Source organism: Callithrix jacchus, chromosome X (genome assembly GCF_049354715.1).
Source record: "Callithrix jacchus isolate 240 chromosome X, calJac240_pri, whole genome shotgun sequence".
NCBI classification, from domain to species: domain Eukaryota; kingdom Metazoa; phylum Chordata; class Mammalia; order Primates; family Cebidae; genus Callithrix; species Callithrix jacchus.
This window is the reverse complement of record NC_133524.1, coordinates 39,482,527-39,506,565: the sequence shown is the minus strand read 5'-3', so window position 1 is coordinate 39,506,565 and position 24,039 is coordinate 39,482,527. Positions and strand designations below refer to the sequence as shown.

General features: G+C 41.1%; 1 protein-coding gene across 1 annotated transcript in view; it reads right to left on the bottom strand.

Moving 5' to 3' along the window:
* The window catches only part of TSPAN7 (tetraspanin 7), a 121,782-nt gene that overhangs the window by 6,506 nt on the left and 91,237 nt on the right, over window positions 1-24,039 (bottom strand). The window contains exons 2-6 of the mRNA XM_078362750.1: window positions 15,184-15,372; window positions 10,371-10,445; window positions 7,165-7,260; window positions 5,255-5,410; window positions 1,175-1,258 (exon numbers count right to left, since the gene is read on the bottom strand). Of these exons, the coding sequence (XP_078218876.1) occupies window positions 1,175-1,258; window positions 5,255-5,410; window positions 7,165-7,260; window positions 10,371-10,445; window positions 15,184-15,372 (600 nt within the window). The remainder of the gene's footprint in view (window positions 1-1,174; window positions 1,259-5,254; window positions 5,411-7,164; window positions 7,261-10,370; window positions 10,446-15,183; window positions 15,373-24,039) is intronic.

Below are 24,039 nucleotides of genomic sequence, written 5' to 3'. Positions count from 1 at the left end.
GTTCTATTCCGTAATCTAAGTGAGGGTTACACAGCTAAGTTCATTTTGTGGTAACTTATTAAGCTGTAAACATAATTTATGCACCTTTCTGTATATTTCGCATTTCAATTAGAAAGTTTTAGGAACAAACTGGAATAAAATTGAAGTGCATCATCATTGCTAAGCCAGAGGGCCAGAGATGCAGATGGCTGGGGAAAAGTAATTAGAGTCTCAGATAGCCTATGCAGAAATTAGAGTTGTGGTTTGTCATAGACACCAGGTCCTAAATAAAAAGGAATTTTAAAAAACGAAATGAGAGCTGTGGAGACGTTACTCAGACAACATTAATTGGGCTGTTTGAAAAATGACCTGTTGGTCTGAACAAAGTCTGAGTTAAACCATAAACAAAGTTTGCCCTTGGTTGTTAACTATACATGTTGATTCTTCTACCCAAAGCAACATTTTAGCAAGGATATATCATTTGTCTGGGAGATCAGAAGCCTGTGGGACCATGCCTTGCCTGGTGGAGGTGGACTACATTTTAGATTTAGCTTAATATTGTTCTATCCTAAAGTGTGTGTGGTTTACTTAATTGGCATAGTACTTCTCCCATTGATTTTTAGACAGTAGGTAGAGATAAAGGGATATAAAATTTAATACACAAAATTTGGTTTCCTCTTAAGAAACCAAATAAGAATAGTCAAACATCTTACAGTCAAACCTAGAGATTAAAATAATGATCACAAGCTGAAGTTTGCTAAATTTAGGCTTTCTTTAAAGGGAAAGATCTCATCCATAATACACAGGAATTAAGAGAGAACAAAAAAGGGTCAGATAAATCAGGAAAAAAGCTTCCCCCAAATCCAGATCAGCCATTTGATGTTTTGCATTGTTTATGATCCAATTATGCCAGCACGTTATTCAGTGAACCTCCATTTGACCTAGAGAAGTAGCCAGTTGTTTATCTGGAGCTAGTCATTAGTTGAACTGTAACCGATATTCCCTTGATGACAAAACTTCATTTGAGTTGAAAAAGAAAAATCAATAAACAGATCACCTGAGGACTAATGAGCAAGGTGTTTTGACCCCATCCATCAGCTTTTCCCAAAGTACAGGAAGGCAAGCTGAGAATCTGGAGGCCAGGGAGGGAGGCAGAGGAAAGGCTAGACAGGCTCTGCACAATTATGTGGGCTACCTGGGAGAATGCGATTCCAAACGCCACTCCAGCGATGATTCCCATGTTAGTCTCCATGAAACTAGTTACCAGATCATAACAACCCTGAAAAAAGAAAAACACTGTCTTGGAGACATGTTTTTACTCAGGCTAAGCTTTTTACTCAAGCTATGTGTACTGAAAACACTCCCAACACACACTTCAACCGTAATCCAGCAAATATAATTGCAACTCACTCTAGGGATTTATTAGCATTCTTTTCAAACTTAAAAAATAAGAAAAAATTTTAAACATACACAAAAGTGTAGAGACACGTGACCCTTCCCCTAACATCACAAATTAATATTTGGCCAATCTTGTTTCATTTGAACCTCCCTGACTCCCATCACATATAAAGCCAATCCCAGACACAATTTCAAGGACAAATGTTTCCATAGTAGGACTATTAAATATAGTCCTGTAAGATCTATGAAGCAAACACGACAGAGATAAAGAAGTAGACTTGAAAAGATGAAAAGACATTCTGCATCCTTGAACAGGAAATTTCAGCATCATAAACATAGTTGCTAGCATTTTGACGATGAATGACAAAACTTGAATAAACAAACTGAAATCATCTAGCTAGCGGGAAGTGTTTGGATATCTGCCAACTTTATGGAGTTTTGGGGTTCTTCCTAATGAGACCATTAGAATTTTTTAAATAGGGAAAACTTATGTTCTAGGGTCATCTTTTCCAGAAAGAGAGTATTTGTAAGTATATTTATTTAAACTGGCAAAATCAGCCTAGAGTCTTTATTCAGCTAGGAAGACATGGTCTTTTTCCAGTTTTCTGGAAAAGGGCTTCAACTTAAGTGTATAAAGTATGTAAAAATAAAGACATTAATATAATAAACAGGTTAAGGCTGGTTCTTGTTTATCAAGAATGGCACACTAAGTTTTAATAACATTTGAAGAACAACAACAAAAAAACCCAACCATGTTTCCCCTTTTAAAGTTCAAATTTAACAATTTAACATTTCTTATAGCTTGTAAAAAATTATGCCCATGCTGTGTTTTCTATTAAGTGATAACTATATATATATTCATAGTCTGCTTGCAGAAAAAAAGGCGCATTAACTTAGAAGTAGTGCTTTGAGACATGTTGTCTTTTGTTATTTAAGTTCAGGGGTACATGTGCAAGTTTGTTATATAGGTAAACTTGTGTCATGGGGGTTTGTTGTACAGATTATTTTGTCACCCAAGTATTAAGCCTAGTACCCATTAGTTATTTTTCCTTATCTTCCTCCTCCTCCCACTCTCTACCCTCCTATAGGACCCAGTGTATACTGTTCCCTTTGTGTGACACATGTTTTCAATGCAATTGACAAACTATACTCCTTAGTTATCTGAAGCAAATTTGAAGGCCAGGGTGGGAGTGGGAAAGGATATACATTATCACTCATGGGGAGTTTTGAAATTTGATTCCCCATAGTAGAAGCTTGCTGATTTCACGTTTACTAGTGACACTATATATCACACTATTTTTTTCGTTCTTTTTTTCTTTTTTTTTAACTGAGACAAAGTCTTGCTCTGTCACCTAGGCTGGAGTACAGTGGCGTGACCTCGGCTCACTGCAACCTCTGCCTCCAGGGTTCAAGTGATTATCCTACCTCAGCCTCCTGAATAGCTGGGATTACAGGTTTGTGCCACCAGGCCTGGCTAATTTTTGTATTTTTAGTACAGACGGGGTTTCACCACATTGGCCAGGTTGGTTTCGAACTCCTGACTTCAGGTGATCCTCCCACCTCAGCTTCCCAAAGTGCTGGGAATACAAGCATGAGCCACCATGACCAGCCTCATACTGTTTTTCCAAAGGTAGTAGAAGGGAGAAGAGCTTGGGTTAGGAATAAGACAAAATGGGGAGAGATGTGGATTTTCTAACATTTTCCCAAAATGTAGCAGCTAAGATAGCAGTTTGCCAGGCTGGCCATCATTACAGTATCTTCTCCCTGCAGTGACAACGGGGCTAAGAAACGAGGTCCAGATTAGCACCAGTGTTAGGTTAGCTCAAAATATGGAAACACAAGCCTGATAATACAACCCAGAGAAGCAAAATGAGCTATTTTCTCATTCTAGAAAATAGTTTGGCATAGATTTGTGTTTTTTTTTTCTGCACACTTCAGTTCTACACTTAAGCTGAATATATTTTCTAAAGTATGATTTCTACTCCACTTTAGAAGATTTTAGAGTTGGTCACATTATTTTTGGTAAGGCCACTCCAACCAGTAGGAGAAACCAGAAAAAGGAAATGACTGCCTGGCATTAGCACAGCCGTGCCAAAATAGTTCTTTCTACACCTTGATTCTCAATGTATGGTTCTTGAAAGAGCAGTATTTCACCCCCTAGGAGCTTGTTAGAAGTGCAGAATTGGAGGTCCCACCCCAGACCTACTGAAACAGAATCTGCCAAATCCATGGGTTATTCCTTTTGACATATTTTTAATGAATTTTAACCAGATATCCAGATGCTTCACATGCCCATTAAAGGGTGAGAAGCAGTCTTCTGTAAGAAATGTTTTCTCATTATTTTTTACTCCAAATAAGAAAGCAAGTTAATGAATCATATCAGTAATAGGATTACTTAAAATGAGAAGATAAAAGTGACTTCATTTTTTTTTGTTTTTATTTAAACAATAAGAGACCAATGTCAAAATAAATGTTGTCCATCTCTGGATTTTTCTGTTGTTTACTGCATGGACCCCAAAGCACATTTTCCAGGTCTCAGCACAGATCTGCCTGCTGTAGGAGCTGCTTTAATACCACAACCACTGGCCATGTTTGCCTTCGACCTTAAATTCTTCTCTAAACTATGATCTTATCTACTCACAACAATCTCTCATAATTTCCTAATATGAAAGTCTAGTTGTCAGGTGTGAGATAAATCTACACAGACCTGCTAAGTATCCTAGGAAATAATCAGAACAGTTCATTTGCTCGTCCTTTCAGCAGGTCTAAATCAACAGTCACCAATGGAAAACATCTGCAAGTGGCAGACTTTAACTACTAGGAGTAGAAGGCTAGTTCCAGACAGGTTATGGGAAAAGGTATCTCTGTAGCTGCCAAGCAGAATAAGAGATGAAGGAAGCCTCAATGTTTGGGTCCATAAGAAAATTCCAATAGAAACAGATGTCCTTTTAACTTAGACAAGTAGCTGTCAGTACTGAATATTACTATCTTTTCTCTCTGAATTATTCAGTAGTTGGTACAGATTACGTAGAGTTTTGAAGGCATCATAAGAACAGAATTTTATTTTAGCAAGAAAATATTTACCCCATGACTGAATAACAGAAAGTAAACATAATAGTAGGTTTTTTCCTCCCTTTTGTTTACCAAAATACATTTTATATGTGGTATTTCTCTAAACATTTAAGAATGTAGACAGTCTTCACATGTAGTTACATCATGCCTTCATTTTATTCTCTGTAAAGTGGAATACAGAATTGATTTTCCTCTTCTCTATTAACACTTCATTTCCCTCATTTCCACTATGTACTAACTTTTAAATTTCATTTAGTCCTCTTTTTTCTTTTCTCTGATTTCTTTGGGAGTCAGGAGGTTGACAGTGAGTTGAATCCGAGTTGCTTATTTCTTTTCCCATGGCAGTGAACTCCCTAAAATAAAGGCCACCCTCCTAGCAGAAGTAGATGCTGTCTGTCAACTCTACTGCCCTCTTGCTGCCAAAGTATGACACCCAGCTGCAAACAATTTCATGTTTAGGTGGCATATTAAGCAGAAGACGGACACTCAAAAGAAAGCCAACATTCACTGTCTGACATAAGCATCAGGGTTAACAGAAACCACTTGCTAACCCTTCCTAACTATCCTGGTAGATCCTTGCTGTGGGAGAGAAAGACTAGGCTGATCTGAGTCACTCACAGCTTTCTCTTTTAGAAGTGAGCAGCCTCAAGTGCCTCTCCCAGGCAATCAAGGAACCACAAAGTAAGATTCTCTTTTCCTTGACTCTCATTTCAAATCTATTTGCCAAAATTTCAACAGAAACGAAAAAGCCCTCCCAAACATTCACCAGTGGTCCAGTCAATCAGGGCTGGGAGAAAGCAGGTACCTTCTGGTTAACTTTGGTAGCGGCCACAGTCAGATTGTGTAGATCCTGGGGATTACAATCGGTTTCATTCATGCAGCAGCTGGGGGGGATGCCATGCTCCAGGAAGTAGGGGCTGGTGCTCCAGTTGGTGTAGTTCTGCACGCCACAGCAGCTCAGCTATTAACAGGGAAAGGAAAAGAATTAAAAAGTAGCAGATCAAAGACAATGTGGTCTCCTCAATCACTGCCTTGTAACTTTTACAAGAAAAACAGGCACTAAAGCCTAAGACAACATGTGCAGCTTTGGTGAGTCAAGATGAATGAAAGCGCCAGTATCTATTATACTCATTTTGATGCTTGTTTTATCTTCAGAAAGGAAGTCCTAGATTATATATTGCATTGGCTTTCTTATCACCTCCACAAAGCAAAGCAGTGCTTCTGTGTCTAACTCACAATCACCTATTGATATAGATGTATTCATCCACTAAATCAGGACTGTTGGGTGATTGGTTAATTGAGGCAAATACAGTTTCAAAAAAACTCTCCACTGGGATCTCTACTAATAAGTAAATAAATAGTTCTTCTTCTTAATTTTTTTATTAAATGCACATACAGAAAGGGAGAGCTGATGTTGGTAAAGTATAGCCCAGGAACTGCCTGTTTTTGTAAATAAAGTTTTACTGGGACACAGCCACAACTATGTGTTCACATACTATCTGTGGCTGCTTTTGTGCCACAGTGGCAGAGATGAGTAGTTGTGACAGAGTGTATGGCCCTCAAAGCCTAAATATTTACTATTTATTCCTTTTTTTTTTTTTTTTTGAGACGGAGTCTCACTCTGTCATCCAGACTGGAGTACAGTGGTGCAATTTTGGTTCATTACAACCTCTGCCTCCTGGATTCAAGTGATTTCCTCCTGTCTCAGCCTCCCCGAGTAGCTGGGATTACAGAGGCACACTGCCACACCCGGCAAATGTGTGTGTGTGTGTGTGTGTCTGTGTGTATTTTAGTAGAGACAGTAGAGCTCAGGAGACCGAGACCACCATCGTGTTGCCCAGGGTGGTCTCGGTCTCCTGAGCTCAGACAGTCCACCCACCTTGGCCTCCAAAAGTCCTAGGATTACAGGTGTGAGCCACCGCGCCCAGCCTTTACTATTTGACACTTTACAGAAGAGGTTTGCCAACCCCAATATAGAGAATGTTAAAACAAATGGGGCAAAAATATAATTAATTGGTAAATCTGATTATTCAGTTCCTTGTAGTATTCCCAAGACTTTTCTGTACATGTTGGAACTTTTATTAAAATAAAAAAGATTGCTTCTGAAGTAACCAAAACCAAGAAAACCCAAAGCAAAAGCCTCCTTAGTGATTCCTGATGGGCAGTCAAGCTTAAGCACCAGCACCTACCACCCAGACAGGAACTCCCTCTTCTATTTCCCCCATATCCTCGGCAAAGCATGAGGCAGCTCACGCCCTTCACATACCTAACAGATCCTCAGTTTCTTCTAGGTCCACTCTATACATCCACTCCACTGCCCCAGCTAGTGAACGCAGCTCACCTGAGCTCTCCTCCCAGCTTGAAGATACTGATTCCAGAAAGGCAGCTTCTGGGAGCCAACTCTAATCAAGGTTGTCACACATTCACTGCCTAACTCCTTCCCAAGGGTTCAGATCTGAAGAGCAAATGAGTTGTTTTTGGCATACCTGCAACCCTTACTGATCCAAGGCACACTCAAGGGAGTGGTCCTCCTTGACACTAATTACCTGAATAACTGGAGCCTGGACAAAGACTGAGTATTATCTTGGCAATGGAACTGGACTAAGAGTTGAAGAATGGAACCAATATCAACTACTGGGCCAACCTACTGGCAGCCCGTAAGTCTAAGCCCAAACCTCATATATAGTTCACACCCCCATCTCCTCTTGAACTTACGCTGCGCTGCACATGGTCCACTGCATGGCTCCTCTCATCATTGCCATTGTAATTCTGCATAGCATCCGTGTAAGTCCTCAGGAAGGTGTCCTTGATCTATAGAAGACAAGGAGGAATGTGACTGCAGTCCACCACAGCCCAAACTGACTTCAATTCTTACCAACTTCTACCCTAAAAGAGCCTCTTCTGAAAGTCTCTGTATAAATGTAGGCCAGGGAGCAATGCCCCATTTTTTGAGATGGAAAAGCCCAGAACATTTACCGGGGGCAGGGGGGTTGGGCTCAGGAAATTAAAAAATTGTTCCCCTCAGCCTCAATCCAGAGAAAGTCTGATCTGTTGAATGACCTACTGGAGTGACCAGTCCATTTCTGAAATGGCTATGACGGTGAGCTGCCAAACCTCAGGCATGAGTTTTCTACTTATTTTCTTTGAATTAATGCCCATCTTTCTAAAACTTCCTCTGCTCTTTGAATTAATGCCCATCTTTCTAAAACTTCCTCTGCTCTTACACAGGAGGCTCATAAAAGACAAACCACTTTGGTGGACAGGATGACTGATGGTTTGGTCAAAAGCTAATCCCCATTTTACCATAGGAGTGGGGCAAAACCAACTTTCACTTACCCGTCTTTATTGAGGCCAATTTTAAAAAAAAGAGGCTAAAGGACAAGAACTTAAAAAGATTCGCTGGGCGCGGTGGCTCATGCCTGTGATCCCAGGACTTTGGGAGGCCGAAGTGGGCAGATCACTTGAGATCAGGAGTTCGAAACCAGCCTGGCTAACATGGCGAAACCCCATCTCTACTAAAAATGCAAAAAAAAAATTAGCCGGGCATGGTGGCAGGCACCTGTAATCCCAGCTACTTGGGAGGGTGAGTCAAGACAATCACATGAACCCAGGAGGCAGAGGTTGCAGTGAGCAGAGATTGTGCCACTGCACTCCAGCCTTGGCAATAGAGCAAGGCTCTGTCTCAAAAAAAAAAAAAAAAAAAAAAGGGGGCCAGGCGCGGTGGCTCACGCCTGTAATCCCAGCACTTTGGGAGGCTGAGACGGGTGGATCACAAGGTCAAGAGATTGAGACCATCCAGGTCAACATGGTGAAACCCCGTCTCTAATAAAAATACAAAAAATTAGCTGGGCATGGTGGCGCGTGCCTGTAATCCCAGCTACTCGGTAGGCTGAGGCAGGAGAATTGCCTGAGCCCAGGAGGCGGAGGTTGTGGTGAGCCGAGATTGCGCCATTGCACTCCAGCCTGGGTAACAAGAGTGAAACTCCGTCTCAAAAAAAAAAAGGTTAACAAAACCTTTTCTGTGAACACATTTGACTTTGGGGTAACTTTCAAGCTCTGTTTCCCTGGAAACGTGATGAAAGTGAAATGTCAGATGTGTTACCAGGCCACTGAATTTGTGACAAAACTGGCTCCCAATTGGTGAAATGCCTCCAAACTGGGAGGACAGCAAATGACAATAATTACTTGGTGGGAAGCTTAGGGCTAAGTATGGTGACTCTCCTAACTAGGCATATTCTTTGCTAAAATGCTGTAAACTATGTCCATGGGACAGTTACAAGAGGTAAATATACCAGTTACATGTAGCTTCTAAGCTAAGGTGGCTGCCACACCCAGTTGTGTCATCTCATTTCACTGTACTTAAGCTGTCTCTTAGGATGGGGGAGTACGCAGAATAGGCGCTGGACCATTTTATGGACTCATGGTGGAGAAACAAGCCCACTGCTGCCTAGTAGGCAAGCTGTGCTTCCTTTATTATATCTTTTTGCTTTTGTTAAATGGCACTGAGACCTATTGTCATCATGTGAGTTTGACTGTTTAGCCAAATTCAAAACCAGCACTGGTAGTCAAGAGTCGCGTTGTACCCTCCTCCCACAACAACCCTTAGGGTTTCACAGGAAAAGAGGTTAGGTAGATGAGGATTTCCAGGCCCTAGGCAGCAAGCACCATTAAGAGAAAAACCCCTCTATAGAGCACACTCCCAGCAACAAACAAGAGGAAAGTTCACAAGGGCTCAGCTAGGAGCAAGCCAGGGTGCTCCTGGTGTTCACACATACACAAGGGGCACTTTTTAGGGATGTTGAGGCTGAAACTTCATCAGGTGTCACTTCACTAGAGACTACGAATGGGGCCCTAATTCCAGATGCAGCACCCATACAAACTGGGTTCTGGGAGTCAGCTTTGGCTTCTGGGATACAGTCTCTGATAATAGGGAAAAACAAGGCAATAGTGAAGGGAGCAGAGAGCAGACAGGCAAGCTCAGGGGAACTGAACTTGGCCAAGCCCGAAAGTGGGACCTTTAAGTGTGCAGCAAGATGTGTTAATGAAAAATTAAAATTAAAAATAAAAAAACAAGGCCCGGGAATAGATAATGCAAGACTTTCGAGACCCACAGTAACAGTTTCTATGTTTTCCACCTGTATCTTTTTTTTCTTTTTAACACATGTGTATCACTTCTGGCTTTACTATTCTTTATGGAGTACAATGATAAAATTTTGAGGCAGCAAGACAATTAGTTTGGCTTGCCTTTATAGTCTTAGAAATCTTGTTATACAGATAAACACTTGTGCCTTATTAAAGTAGCTATTAAAAAAGAAAAAACAGAGACAGGGTCTCATCTCTTGCCCAGGCTGGAGTGCAGTGGTGTGACATTACCTCCCTGCAGCCTTGACTTCCCAAGCTCAAGTGATCCTCCCTCCTCAGCCTCCTAAGTAGCTGGGACTATAAGTGCAAGCTGGCACATCCAGCTAAGTTATTATTTTTATTTTTTAGATATGGGGTTCTCACTAGGTTGCCTAGGCTGTTCTTGAACTTCTGGCCTCAAGAGATCCTCCTGCCCCAGGCCTTGCAAAGCTCTGGTATTGCAGATATGAGTCACCATACCCAGCCTGAAGCAGCTATTTTTAAACGAGTATTTAATCCATATTGAAAGTCACTGCTTTAAAACTGGGAGAGAATCATTTCATGCAGTGGCTACATAGAGAAACACAGCGAAGATCAACAGTGAAGGTTTCAAGCTTGGTGGAATTCCTACATTTAGAACTTCATGAAAATTTCAGGTCATACGACATGATATTTGGAAAATAGCAATACTATTGAACAAACCAGCTAGCCTATGTGTACTTTTTACACATTTCAAGAGGTTTCAAGAATCCTCCTCCCAAACACCCCTTAACTGAGTTCTGAACTTTGTGTATACTTACCTCATGACGAAACACAAACCCTGAAATGCCAGCTACGAGCTCAGCCAGGAACACCAGGGACAGAAACATGGCATACTGAAAATTAAGCCCACAAGGACAAAGTCAGATACATCAGGATTAAGAAGGGGGCTTCATCAGGGTAGGTTACTTTCAATCAGCAGGAATTAGACAAGTCCTCACACTCCCTAGACAAAGTTTAGAGAAAGTATGAAACATTCTTCTTTAAATTTCCCCACACAAGTCTCAATCTAGGAATGTGTGTTTAATATGCATATGCGTTTTGGAGCACACAGGCTGGGGAGAATTCATTGAGAGACTGACATTGTGCCTGTCAGCTTGGCTCACCCGGAGAAAACTGGAAGGAACTTTCACAACTAAAACATCCACTCTTTGTTACACTAGAATCTTTGAGCTAGAAAAAAACCAAACTGCTCTGAAGGTCACAGGACACATTCTGCCCTGTCTGGGGGTCCTTTTTTACCACCTTCCTACGATGGTCTGCAAGCCAACCCCCTGTGGCCGATTCCATTTTGAAACTGTTCCAATTGTTGGAAAGACTTCCTTCCCCTGGGCCACAAGTCTGCCTGCTTCTAACTTCCACTTACTAATGTTGGTTCTGCTTTCAGAAGAAATAAGAACCAGCCCAATGTCTTTTCCCTAATGCTAGCCCATCATGTGTGTGAGCACCGCCAGGATGAGAACCTGTGCCTGGGCAAACTCCCCCAGCTGTCTTAACCACATCTCAGATGAAACAGTTACAAAACTGCTTCATTTGGAATTGTATCCCTCCCATTTGGGCCCAGGAAGCCAAACACACGCAAGAGGATGTTCCTCTTCAGATTGGTGGTCATCACTGGACACAGTAGCCACTGCAGCTTTCCTCTGGGGTTGCCTGCCTCTCTTGTTTGGGATGCTGCATGGAGTTTATAGCCTTTCAAAAAGTAAATACACAATACTAATGTTATTTGCAAGCATCTAACATCTTTAGTGCTTTTTATCTCATGCGGGGGTACTTCCCAAGTTTTTCATATGTGCCCGCTCATGCAAGCGTGTCTAAGTTCAAGGGTAGTACATGGCATTTATGAAACATTAAGGGTAACTTTGAAAAGCAGGTAAAAAAAATTGATTCCTTACCTACAAGCACATGTCTTACAATCTGCTTCTTCTCATCTCAAAATAAAATATAATGGTTTTGAACATTTGCAATGGCCCTAAATGATGCTATGGAATTTGGATAGATTGCACGTGGCCACATTACTTACCTGTCAAGTATACACATCTCATAAAGTACATATATGTATACAGAATCATAAATTATTTTTCTCATCCAGTGGCACATATATTGAAAGAGGAAATATTGGCTTAAAATATCAATTTCTTTCTAAATATTAACAAAATTCTCTACAAAGCACAGCCACTCAAATACTAAACATGTAGGTATAAGAATGACCCACATACATGACTTCTCTCACAACTTCATACAAAATGCAATTCAAAGCACAGTTTGATGTGAGACTCTCCTATTTTGCTGATGGGATAGTCTCACACTAGGCCTAGATTTTTCCAGAAAGTTGGGTGGGAAAATAACTGTAAGCAGGCGGATGGAAGAAAGGACATTTGTCTCTGTGGTCAGAATCCTATCTTGTTATAGACTAGCTGTCTCTGTAGTTTGAATCCTATCTTGTTATAGACTAGCTCTTAGAAAAGAGGCAGCCTTCTCTGGGCTTCCATAAAGTAGTCATAGTTATTTTCAGTTGTTTGGCAATTAATGAGGTTATGTGAGGACTGCAGAATTCTAGACTGGCAGTTAATCAAGTGACTTCCGTTCTCATCAGCCAGATCAGCAGTTTTCTGTGTCTGGCAAGTTTTCTGCCTCTAGGAGCTTTCAGAGAGTGGTTGCTTTACCTACAGAAGGCCTTGGCCAAAAGCCTTTTGGGAAGAACTTGTGCTAAATACAGGTTGGTAGGGATTACAGCTTTTTTTCCCAAATGTAAGCACTAGAGTTGAAATAGTCCTAGCTTTGGAAGGAAACATACAAGGGTTCAAATCCCAGCCTTCCATACTTGAGCTGTGTGAACTTGGGCAGGTTATCTAAACCCCCAAGTTCCTATCACATAACATGAAAATACAACCTACAGTACATGGTGGTAGTGAGGAGAAAAATAAAATGTTCTATGTACCCAGCACAGCATCTATCACATAAAAGGAAGTAAATCACATTTTAAAAATTTTATTGTTTTTAACTGACATATAATTGTACATATCTATGGAGTACAATATAACATTTTGATACATGCATACTCTGTATAATGATCAAATCAGGGTAGTTGGCGTATCTATTACCTAAAATATTTCTTCATGGTGAGAACATTCTAAATCCTCTCTTCTAGCTATTGTTAAATATACAATACGTTCTTGTTAACTATAGTCACCTTACTGTGCAATAAAACACCAGATAACTCCTAACTCTAACTTTGTACCCATTGGCCAATCTCTGTTCATCCCTCCTACCCTGTCTTTAGATAAAAAAATAATAAATGCTGATGAGGATGTGGAAAAGGTGGAACTGTTATACACTGCTGATTGGAATGCAAATTAGTACAACCACTATGGATAACAGAGTAGAGAGTCCTCAAAAGAATCAAAAATAGCACTACCATGTGATCCAGCAATCCCACTGTGGGGTATACACCCAAAGGAAATGAAATCAGTATGTCAAGGAGATATCTGCACCCCCAGGTATACTGCAGCACTATTGACAGTAGCCAACCTAAGTGTCCATATACACTGGATACAATGTGTCTATACACAGTGGGATACTATTTGGCCATAAACAAGAATGAAATCCTGTCACTTGTGACAACATGAATGAATCTAGAGGATTAAGTGAAATAAGCCAGGGACAGAAAAGACTAACTGCATGACCTTACACATATGCAGAATCTAAAATTTGATCAAAAAGGTATTTTTAAAGACCCAAATTAAGCCCAAAACCAAAAAACATCTCTACTCCCCAAAAGGCTCACCTGCCAGTGAACTTGTGTTAGGTGTGTAACCACCTCCAGAGGAGGCCATAACTAACTGTTCCATTGTTTATACACATATCCTATTTATGACATTACACTCAGCTATGGGATACTTCTGCCCCACAGGCAAATTTAGAATTACAACATAAAAGCATCCCCTCTCCCACCCCTGTCCAGTTATAGTATTGGAGCAGGGAGAAACTTTGGTAATTTAGTCCAATTCTATTTTGTCACAATTGGAAACAAAGGTCCAGGGAGGTTACATTCCTAAAAACTTAAGCCAGTTAGTTGGAATCAGTCAGGTCTCAACACCACATCTCTTCCCTTCTTGTTTGAATGGATGGTGTTTTTAGAAATTTTTCTTTTCTATGCTTTTGAAGTTAATTCTCCCCTTGACAGTCACTGTGCTAAAGAAAAGGTTCTCAAAACTGGCTACATGATAGAATTCTCTGGAGAGCTTTTTAGAAAATAAGATGCCAGGGCCTCACCACCACCGGGGAGTCTACTTCCATCAGCTAGAGGTGGGATGCTGGCAAAGGTGTTTGTAAATGGCTGCCCAGGTAATTTAATCACGTATCCAGAGTTGAGGACCACGACACTAGACCAAAAGAAACCCTAGTGCTTATGAGAGGTACTGGAAGGTACACTTGACGTGTTAGAATAGTGTCAGGTGACAGCAGCAGAAGTGCCTCAGGATGGGCCTCATTATGGCTTGCCCACCAACCTGAAGAATCAGTAGTGGCTGAGGCATCAGCCTCCTGTATGGTCTGCAGGATAAAAAGTGGCCAAGTCAAGCACCACTTCTATGAGGTTGCCAACAGAGACTGACCGCCCAGTGCCAGCTGGGAAGACGGATCCTTTGGAGTGAATCACTCCCACACTCACACACATCACTAGATGGTATTAAATGTTACTACAACCTAGGGCTACACAGGGATAGGCAACATGGCCCTGATGGAATCTCTGCTTCCCCTTCATGGAGTGGGTTGCCAGAAATAAATAATTTTAAACTAAATTTTTATTTGAGGAGAGGTCTTCACTAATTTTTATCTATAAAATCCTTTAACATTAATCTCCATCAATAAAGAACATGAACAGTGAGTAGAAATTAGGTAACTGGTATACCCACAAGTTAAAAATCACAGTAATAGCCTTTCAATAGTCTGCCCTTACCCTCTGGGAAGCATCACTGCTTTTTCTGTCCTATGAGAGTATGCAACCTTCCCTGGTCCTGGTAGCCAACACTTGACACTGCATCAGTCCTCTGGGTGGCAGGCTCTGGCTTAGCTCAACTCTCATAGCCCTGAGCCAGGGAGTGCAAGTTCAGAGAAGACCACACACATGTATCTGTGCATCTCCAGGTTCAAGGAGGTAGAAAGCATTTCTCCAATAGGAACTTGGAGGTGAAAGTCAGCTTATGTTCAGGATGCTGCTTTGCCCACCAAAGCGGCATGTCACATGCTTAAGGAAACTTCTAAGACAGAGTTCAAAACTGAAACAGGACATCTTGTCATGAGGATACAAATGGACTACTGCAATCACTGGGCGCTGCTTTGTCATCATCTACCCATCATCTCTACTGGGACTAGATTTAGGGTGCCAGGCTGTGATTGGGGTTGTTTTTACATCTAGGGGATTAAAGGATGCATTAGGAAAGAGTCTGGACTGAAATTAGAATCAGTGAATGTTAAGGTCTTGTCTGTGACCTCAAGACAAACCACTTCACCTCCATGTAATTTATATTGTTACCAAAATATAATTGAGAAAGCATGTTGTGACACACTCACCAGTTTCAGCATCCATGGGCTACCGCGGCATGTAGCAAAGCATCCAAACAGGCCAAAGACAACAATAGTGGTGCCAGTTCCGATGAGCACATAGGGAGCATTTGTGGAGTTCTCGGCAATAAGGGAGATATAGGTGCCCAGAGTAAGTTTGCCCCAGACTCCAACAGCCAGCAGGATCACCCCAGTGATCTGAAAGAGGGAGAGGAGAGTGTGAAGCTATTGCCGAGAAAGGTGAGAATCAGCACAGAGCAATGTGGCCAAATTTGAAGACTCAAGTTTCCATGAACAAGATCATACTTGCTGTAGGATTCCCTGAGCAATGAGAAATGTCAGAGTGTTAACTAAAATTCTCATAAAGACACCTTTTATTCCCCCAATAAGCATGCCCCTTATATAATCCCATATGCAATTATTGCGTTAATTAGAAGTCAAGCCAACAATAAAGAACTTCTTTTTAAAAAAGCAGTTAAAAAAGCACATCATACAACAGGTCTGAGAGCCTTCTTCCCCCAGCTGCTGTCTGACACCAAGCTAGGAATAACCCCAGGAAGAATGACAGTTGCCCTCTTTGATGGCATGTGTGTACACAGTATATTATATGGACATCCTGCACAATGTTTACAGGAACATACTGATTCTCTTTGGTTATTACAGAAATTTCCACAAAAACAAAATATGCCAAATATTTTTGAATCCCTATTGATGTGCTGTCTTAATACTTTATTCAATATAAAACAACAGAAGAATCTGCATAGTTCCTGGAATTAGCTGTAATGCGATTTGCCAAATCCCACTGATCAGTCCAAAGGAAATCCCTAAAGCATGTCTAAACTAGAACCCTGCATCAATCAGGCCTTTACTTTATGGGATAGATTCCAGGCTACATGCTATGCCTAACTCTCCACCCTCTGCAGGCCATACGCCCTGGCAGCTTTAGCTGCTAAAGCCATTGGGGTTGCTTTATGTCTCTCACCAAATCCCAAGCTGGTCTTTCAGGTCACCAGTAGCTTAGCAACTCAGACTGACAGCCTTCTAACTGCTACTACTTCTGATACCACATGAGGCTGGAAAGAAACCTGGGTATTCAAGAAAGACCATCCCCAGTTTGGCCCCACCCTAAAGCCTAGTACCTCATAACAAATGCCCTGTCTAGTTTGCTAACTCAAGTGAGGAGTCAAGATAAGAAAAATGGAGAGAATTGGTATGATGCAAATCAATACCCAACTTGCCAAGGCTTCCCTTGTCAATCAATACACTGTTCCTAATGTCTGTGAGCACCAACAAATATACGCTATACCAAGAATCAAATGGCTGGGCCAGTGAAGATGCTTAGGCCTCTCTCCTTTATGCTCTGAAAATACTTTCTGTAATTTGGAACCCTCGAGCTCCATTATCAGACTGTTTTTTTGTATGTGTACAGGACCAAGAATGGTCCCTATACCTTTCACTGTATAAGGTAAGGGTGAGCTCTACCTCTATGAGGGAGGAGTCAGCAGAAACAACAAGAGTTTGGTGACACTTCCCCACCCTGGCAGGTTCTCTACTTTGTAGAAGCTTCACAGTGAAAGACAGAATTAAAAGTTTTAAATCAGAAAAAGATTGAGAAACTAGTGCTACTTTTATTAGGCAAAAATAAACAATCGTGATGCAGCGTTGAGGTGAAAGTGTTTGACACTAATATTTAGGAGAGAATGGCCCCGTGGAGGTTGACTGCCTTTGAAAAATCCCAATGAAGATGGCCTATTGAATTAAGAAAAAAAACCAAGAACGCTGATGTTGCCAAGTCCTCTGCTGACACCCAGTGGTTGTTTTAAAAAGTACTTCCTTGAGCAGCCTCTCAAACACAAAATGCCTTTTACCTGCTAAAATCAAATTTTAAGAAACAACTGTCAAGTTGTTGGGGTAAAAATGCAATGGACACTGTAGAAAAGGACAGTGCCTGAGCCATCTTTTACTAATGTCTAGCACAGTACCAGGCACAGAGTAAATGCTTACTATTCCACTGAGGAGAAAAAATACATTTTTCACTTCTCTGGGTCTTAGAACCTGTATTTTATAAGCTTATCAGATACCAAATACTTACACAACTTCTACATCAGGTAAATACTGCCAGGTAATTTTAAATGGGACCAAAGAGAAATTTCCCCCATAGTTTCCACTGTAGCATTATCAGCCTAAGCTATAAATATCACAATGTAACTGTATTGAACAAAAGCAAAAATTCAGTTAAGCTAGTCATTGTTTAGGCTGAATATAAGCCTCATTCAGAAACTTGCGACTTCATGGGATTGTTCCCAAAGATTCAATAACACTTCAAATATGAACTGAGCAGCTGCATTCTGTGAACTGCTATTGCTGGTCCTTATTGGAATGTGACTGCTTTAATGAAAATGTATACTGATAATCAAGTATGAGAGTCTGATAACTTACATTTCTGTGACCAGTGATTTCATGAAGTTCAGTTGCTACCAGAACAAATCTTACATGCAATATGTCAGAGTTAACAAAAAATCCTGATTTTAAGGCAAACAGTACCAAGATCATTTTAATGACTTTTTCTCCTTTCATAACATAATTTATCCAAATGCAATCATTGCTTTGTCTATGAAGCCTCTCCCTGTGTAAGTGCAAAACCTACAATATCAATTTGTTAAAATGCTCATATAATATAAATTACACAAATAATCCATTTTCAGAAAAAGACTTTTTAAAAAAATTTCAATAGGTTTTTGGGGAACAAGTGGTGTTTGGTTACATGGATAAATTCTTTGGTGGTGATTTCTGAGATTTTGGCGCACCCATCACCTGAGCAGTGTACACTGTACCCAATGTGTAGTCTTTTATCACTCACCCTGCTCCCACCCTTTCTCCCCAGTCCCCAAAGTCCATTGTATCATTCTCATGCTTTTGCATCCTCATAGATTAGCTCCCATTTATCAGTGAGAACATATGATGTTTGGTTTTCCATTCCTGAGTTACTTCACTTAGAATAATGGTCTCCAATTCCATCCAGGTTGCCGCTAATGCCATTATTTCATTCCTTTTTATGGCTAAGGAGTATTCCATGGATATGGAATACTACACACACACACACACACACATACCCCAAATTTTCTTTATCCACTCGTTAACTGATAGGCATTTGGACTGATATTATATTTTTGCAATTGCGAATTATGCTGCTACAAACATGCGTGTGTAAGTATCTTTTTTGTATAATGACTTCTCAGTAAAAGACTCCTTATAAAGATCTCAGTGGCGCCTCTTAAAGTTCGCCAGTGGGTGCAAACAAGCACAATACTATGAGCACCATATTGCATGGGAGAAAAAACATCCAACATCCTGACCTTGACCAAGTCCATCCCCCTGTAAGCTTTCAAGGGACTCATGTTCCTCTCAATAATGTGGAGACTGGGTTAGATGTGTCCCTGCCAGCACTCGTGAGCTAGGAATCTAAGAATAACCCAAAGAGGAAAGGCCTTCTTCAGTATTGCTACTGTCATACTCAAACACTCCTGATGAACCACCAGCTGTGTCTTAGGAAGCCTGAACTCCGCATATGTAAAGCCTTCTGTACATACCACAGCCCACCTCTTCAGCCTTATCTCTCTCATTGCCCCTATGCACTCTATATGGTTCCAGAAAAACAGCTATTCTCTTGGAAGTTCCCAACCTTTGTTCATGATGATCCTCTTACCTAGAATTCTGTCCATCCTATCTATCTTCTTACCTATCCATCCAATCACTCTATATCCTAAATTCTTATGGTACACACTTTACTTACTCCTCTTAGCCTCTTCAAACTCACTCTGCAGTATACCATGGTGTTGCTGTACCCTACCCACCTCCCACGCATATCCAGGAGCACATCCTCTTGAGGATGGGAGCTGTGTACCTTACACACAGTCAATGTTCAGTATATGTCTAGTGAACAAATGAATAAGCAGCTAATTATAAAGAAAGTAAAAGAAATTTCACGTTAGCCATCTATTTGCTATACTTCTGACCCTCTGTGAAGAACTATCAGAAATGGTAAGAATGCAACTCTGGACCATTGAGGGCCAGTAATCTGAGGAAATAACAATGCTAAAGACAAAGAAGAAAAGATTAAACAAACAAGGGAGAAAATGGTTAGGCTGCGGCACACCCTTAGGTGACTAAGATCATATTTGGTGGCAGTAGTGGTGGTGGACGTGAGGTGGGTGTTAGAAGAAATTGGTAGTTGAAGGAGAAAACACACCTACAAGCAAAGGGCTAAAGATCCATAAAACACTCTAACTGGAATTTTCTCACCTTCTTCTTACTATAAAAATGTTTCTCACTGAGGATAAAAACCATACAAAGACAAGCCCAAAACAAAAACCACTATCATATGTATGATTTTTTTTCTTGGCTCCTGTCAACACACATTCACTCCACACATGTACTTTTGCAAGCACCCACAGGAAAGTAATATTTCAAACATGACTTTCAAACTAAAAAGCAAAGGACCTTTTTTTTTAACATCTCTCTCCTGCTTTGAGGTGCAGTGAGTAAGTTCAGAGTTCACCAAAGCAATTGTGTGTCTGAGTTCCTCAGAGACCTCAAATCCCTAAATCAATCATTAGCATTTATTACCTTTCTCATGGAGCATTTGCTTCTTTCTCAGAAGAATTGATCAGCAAGCAGCCAATGCTGTGATTCGAGGAGGAGACAGATAGGAGACCATAGATAAACTACATGAGTGGCCTGGTGAAGGACCAGCACCACCTTATATGCTCCAAATCAACCATAAGCCAGGATGGCAGGCCCAGCCTTCCATCAGCAGTAACCAGGCTGAGGCTCTCACTTTCTTGCTTCTTCCCAGCATCTCATTTTCTATGTGCTTACAGCACAGCTCAAAATTTGTGGGTAGCAAAGTACCACTAGCTACTATCAATTTAGGCTTGGTGATGAGGCAGAATAAAACTATAATCATGGCATCAGAAAAGTTAGATCAGAACCGAAAAGGCTTCTGTGTGATGATACATATTACTTTAAAATTACACTCGAAGAAAACTTATGGATACGTTTGGAAATATGCCAAGGCATATCTAAAATGCTCTGAAACAGACTTACTAAGGTTTATTTTAATCCTAAAATGGATATTAGGGGAGCAGGCAGCCAACAGAAACAATTCCCTTGCTCTTGCCAGGTCAACCTGGCTAACGCTGAGAAGTCTCTCCGCAGATCTTATAGCATCCTGATCTTCAGAGAGGTGCCAGAAATAGAGGGCTTCCACCTTTCTCACCTGTCCAGAGGCATTTTACTTAATCCCACTCTGTTTTGTGCATGTAGACCACACACCTTATGATGAAACTGCTGCAGCTGCTGTGCCAGGTGTGAGAGGGTAAAGTCCTCATTTCCCCTCACTAAATTCTTAAGACAAGGTTCATAATCCCCACCTTCTATGTGAATATATGCACATTATTCTAATGATACAACTTCATATTTACTAAACCATGAAATTAAAGAAAAAAAATTTTTTTAATTGAAAAAACAAAAATTGAATCACAGAGGTACAAGCTATCAAAAAGAGATTGCTTACTAAGTAGCCATATGGAATAGAAAGCACTGCAACTAAAAACCAACAAAAGGAAACACAGGCACGATCATAGGCAGAAGTCTTAGCTAGATTGCATTTTAGGAGACCCACAATTCAATCATCCCAGAGGTTTACAGGTTAATTCCTTCCTGGCAACTACACACAGAAGAATTGTGAAATATCTATCCTCCAGAGAATTCTGTAACTCAGAAGAAAATGCATGACACTAAAACTCCATATGCATCATCAATAATTAAAATCCATGGCCAGGCACAGTGACTCATGCCTGTAATCCCAGCACTTTGGGAGGCCAAGGCAGGTCAATCACCTGAGGACAGGAGTTTGAGACCAATCTGGCCAGCATGGTGAAACGCCGTCTCTACTAAAAATACAAAAATTAGCTGGGCATGGTACTGTGTGCCTGTAATCACTAGGGGGGCTAAAGCAGGAGGATTGCTTGAACTTGGGAGGTGGAGGTGACAGTGAGCTGATATCACACCACTGCACTCCAGCCTGGGCAACAGAGCAAGACTCCATCTCAAAATAATCATAATAATATTAATTAAAATCTACTTTCCTCAGATATTAGATTTTAAGAGGAAAAGTACCTGATAAACTGTTCTTTCAGCTGATTCTTATGTGAGTGTGTGTGCCAGGGGGACAAAGAGGAGAAGTCTTTGCACAATGTGGGGACCTGATTAGGTAGAGGTGGAGAAAGCAACCAGAAAATCGCAGAAACCAGCAGCTTCTATGATGCTGTAGTCTTATCTTTAAGAAGTAACAGTATGTATCCATTATATTTATAACTTAAAATTTTATTACAAATTATGTGTATACTTAGTGTTTTTAACTAAGAGCCAGAATTTATTTGGATTCCTCACTGGGCTTGAGAACCCATTCCAGATGAGTGAGTGGTAGAAACGGACTCAAAATATTTAAAAGAATGTTAGCTGGGGCCAGGCATGGTGGGAGAGTCACTTGAACTTGCAGGGCAGAGGTTGCAGTGATCAAAATCATTCCACTGAACTCTAGCCTTGGTAATAGAGCTTTACTGTGTCTCAAAAAAAAAGAAAAAGAATGTTAGCTGAGTGCTGTGGCTCACGCCTGCAATCCCAGCTACTCAGGAGAATGAGACAGGATGTTCACTTGAGCTCAGGAGTTCAAGGCCAGCCTGGGCAACATAGCAAGACCTCCATTTCAAAAAAAAATTAAAATTAAAAATGTTAGCGCTCTGGGCTGGGGGTTAGAAGACCAGGGCTTCAGTTGTAGTTTTGTCCCTAATGAGCTGTGTGACTTTGGGCAGATCACCTGATATTTCTGGGCCTCAGTTCCCTCTTCAGTAAAATCAGGAGGCAGAGAAACCTGATTGCCAGTGCTTCCCTCCCAGCTCTAACATTCTGATACAACAAATCAGAATCTCAAACTTGACATACTCAGTCACCCTGAAATATATTTATAGCTACGCCTTTAGGCAAACAAAAGAGAGTTTCTAAGGTTCTCCCGGTACCTGATAAACCACCAGCAGCAGGGGTAGGAAAGTGGGCTCATTTCTGGACCTGAAGCCCACTGTTCTGTCAGCTTTCCAAGGTGGTGAGAGGCTCCTGGGTAAGAAAGGGTAGGAAGAATGCCCAGCAGGACACACGTTTGTAGTTTTACACAGACATGCAAAAATTTATAAGCTCACTAGCATAACAAAAGCTTTACTTTTTATAAGAAGATCTCACTGTTATCTTAATGGCAGTAAGAAATGTGCTTTGAACTCTCCAGGTAAGTGTTTTGGCCAATTCAACCTTTTTACTCCATCGTGTGTGTGTGTGTGTGTGTGTGTGTGTGTGCGTGTGTAAGACAATACATGTTACATGGCTGAGAGGTTAGTGGGATCATTAAAAAGAGACAGAGAGGTTAAGGGGGAGAGGAGTGAGATAATCTTAAATACTGACTTGTTAATATGGAATCTGAAAACCAAAAGGAGATCCAGAGACCGTCTGGTCCAGGCTCTGTCTTCTATTGGGTTTCCGGTGACCAAAGGTCACATAGGCAACATGCTCAGAAGGCAGTTGTGAATGTGGGGCTGGAGTTCAGGAGCTGCAGGTGAGGGCTGAGGCCAAAAGTAACAGCTAAAAGGGAACAATGAATCTTAGGAAACAGAAGTAGAAGATTGTGAGAAGGTTAGGGACTAAGGCTGGAGGAAGACTGTCACTAGAACACGAGAGAACAATGCTGGAAGACGGGGACAGCAAGGAGACACAAAACAGAGTGGACAAGTCTATGAAGGTGGCTGCCAATTACAAAAAGTAGGACATGGAAGAAAGAGACTTTTTCTCCTTTAAAGATTTATTGGAAACAAGGCCAGGCACAGTGGCTTGCGCCTGTAATCCCAGCACTTTGGGAGGCCAAAGCAGGAGGGAGGATCAGCTGAGGCCAGGAGTTCAAGACCAGTCTAGATAACATAGTGAGACCCCCAACTCTAAAGAAAAACACACACAAAAATTAGCTAGGCGTGGCAGCACACACCTATAGTCCTAGCTACTCAGGAGGTTGGGGTTGAAGGATCACCTGAGTCCAGGAGGTCGAGGCTGTAGTGAGCTAAGACTGTACCACCACACTCCAGCCTGGGTGTCAGAACAAGACCTCATTAAAAAAAAAGAGAGAGAGAAAGAGAGAGAGACTTGTGGGAAACAAAATGCCAGCACAATTCAATGACCCCACATATACTAATGAGCAGACAGCGTACTCTCTATTTATGCACCCAGTACAGTCTACTGAGATTAAATTTTGGATTTAAATATTACATCCTACAGCTAATTCATAGACTTCAAGTTTCAGGAGTTAGATTATGAGCCTAGAGCGACTTGTTACAAACTCTAGCTTCTATTTGGATTTTATCTGTGATCAGACAGAGTCCAAAATGCACATTGTCTAGCAAGTTCTAACAAATGACAGATGCTTTTGAACATATGAAAATGGCTTTGAACAGCGCTATGAAAAGTCAGAAATTCTAGGTTTGGCTGTGGGTCTTCATATGTGTAGTGAAACAACTAATCATTTCATAGGAAATGGCTCCAAGCATGCTCTAAGTCCAGCAAACAATACTTCCTTCTCTCAGTTAAGTCGCAACCACCAGCTTACACCAGTCATGTTGCATATCTGTGTCTTAGTTCATCATCTACGAAGTAGCAAGACTAGCCACAGGGCCCTTCCAGTGCTAGAGTTCTTTGTGTTTTTTGAATTGTCCAGTGGTCCTCAGAGGGGCAAAGATAAAATTCAACTGTTAGCTAGGATGCCAGAGACTC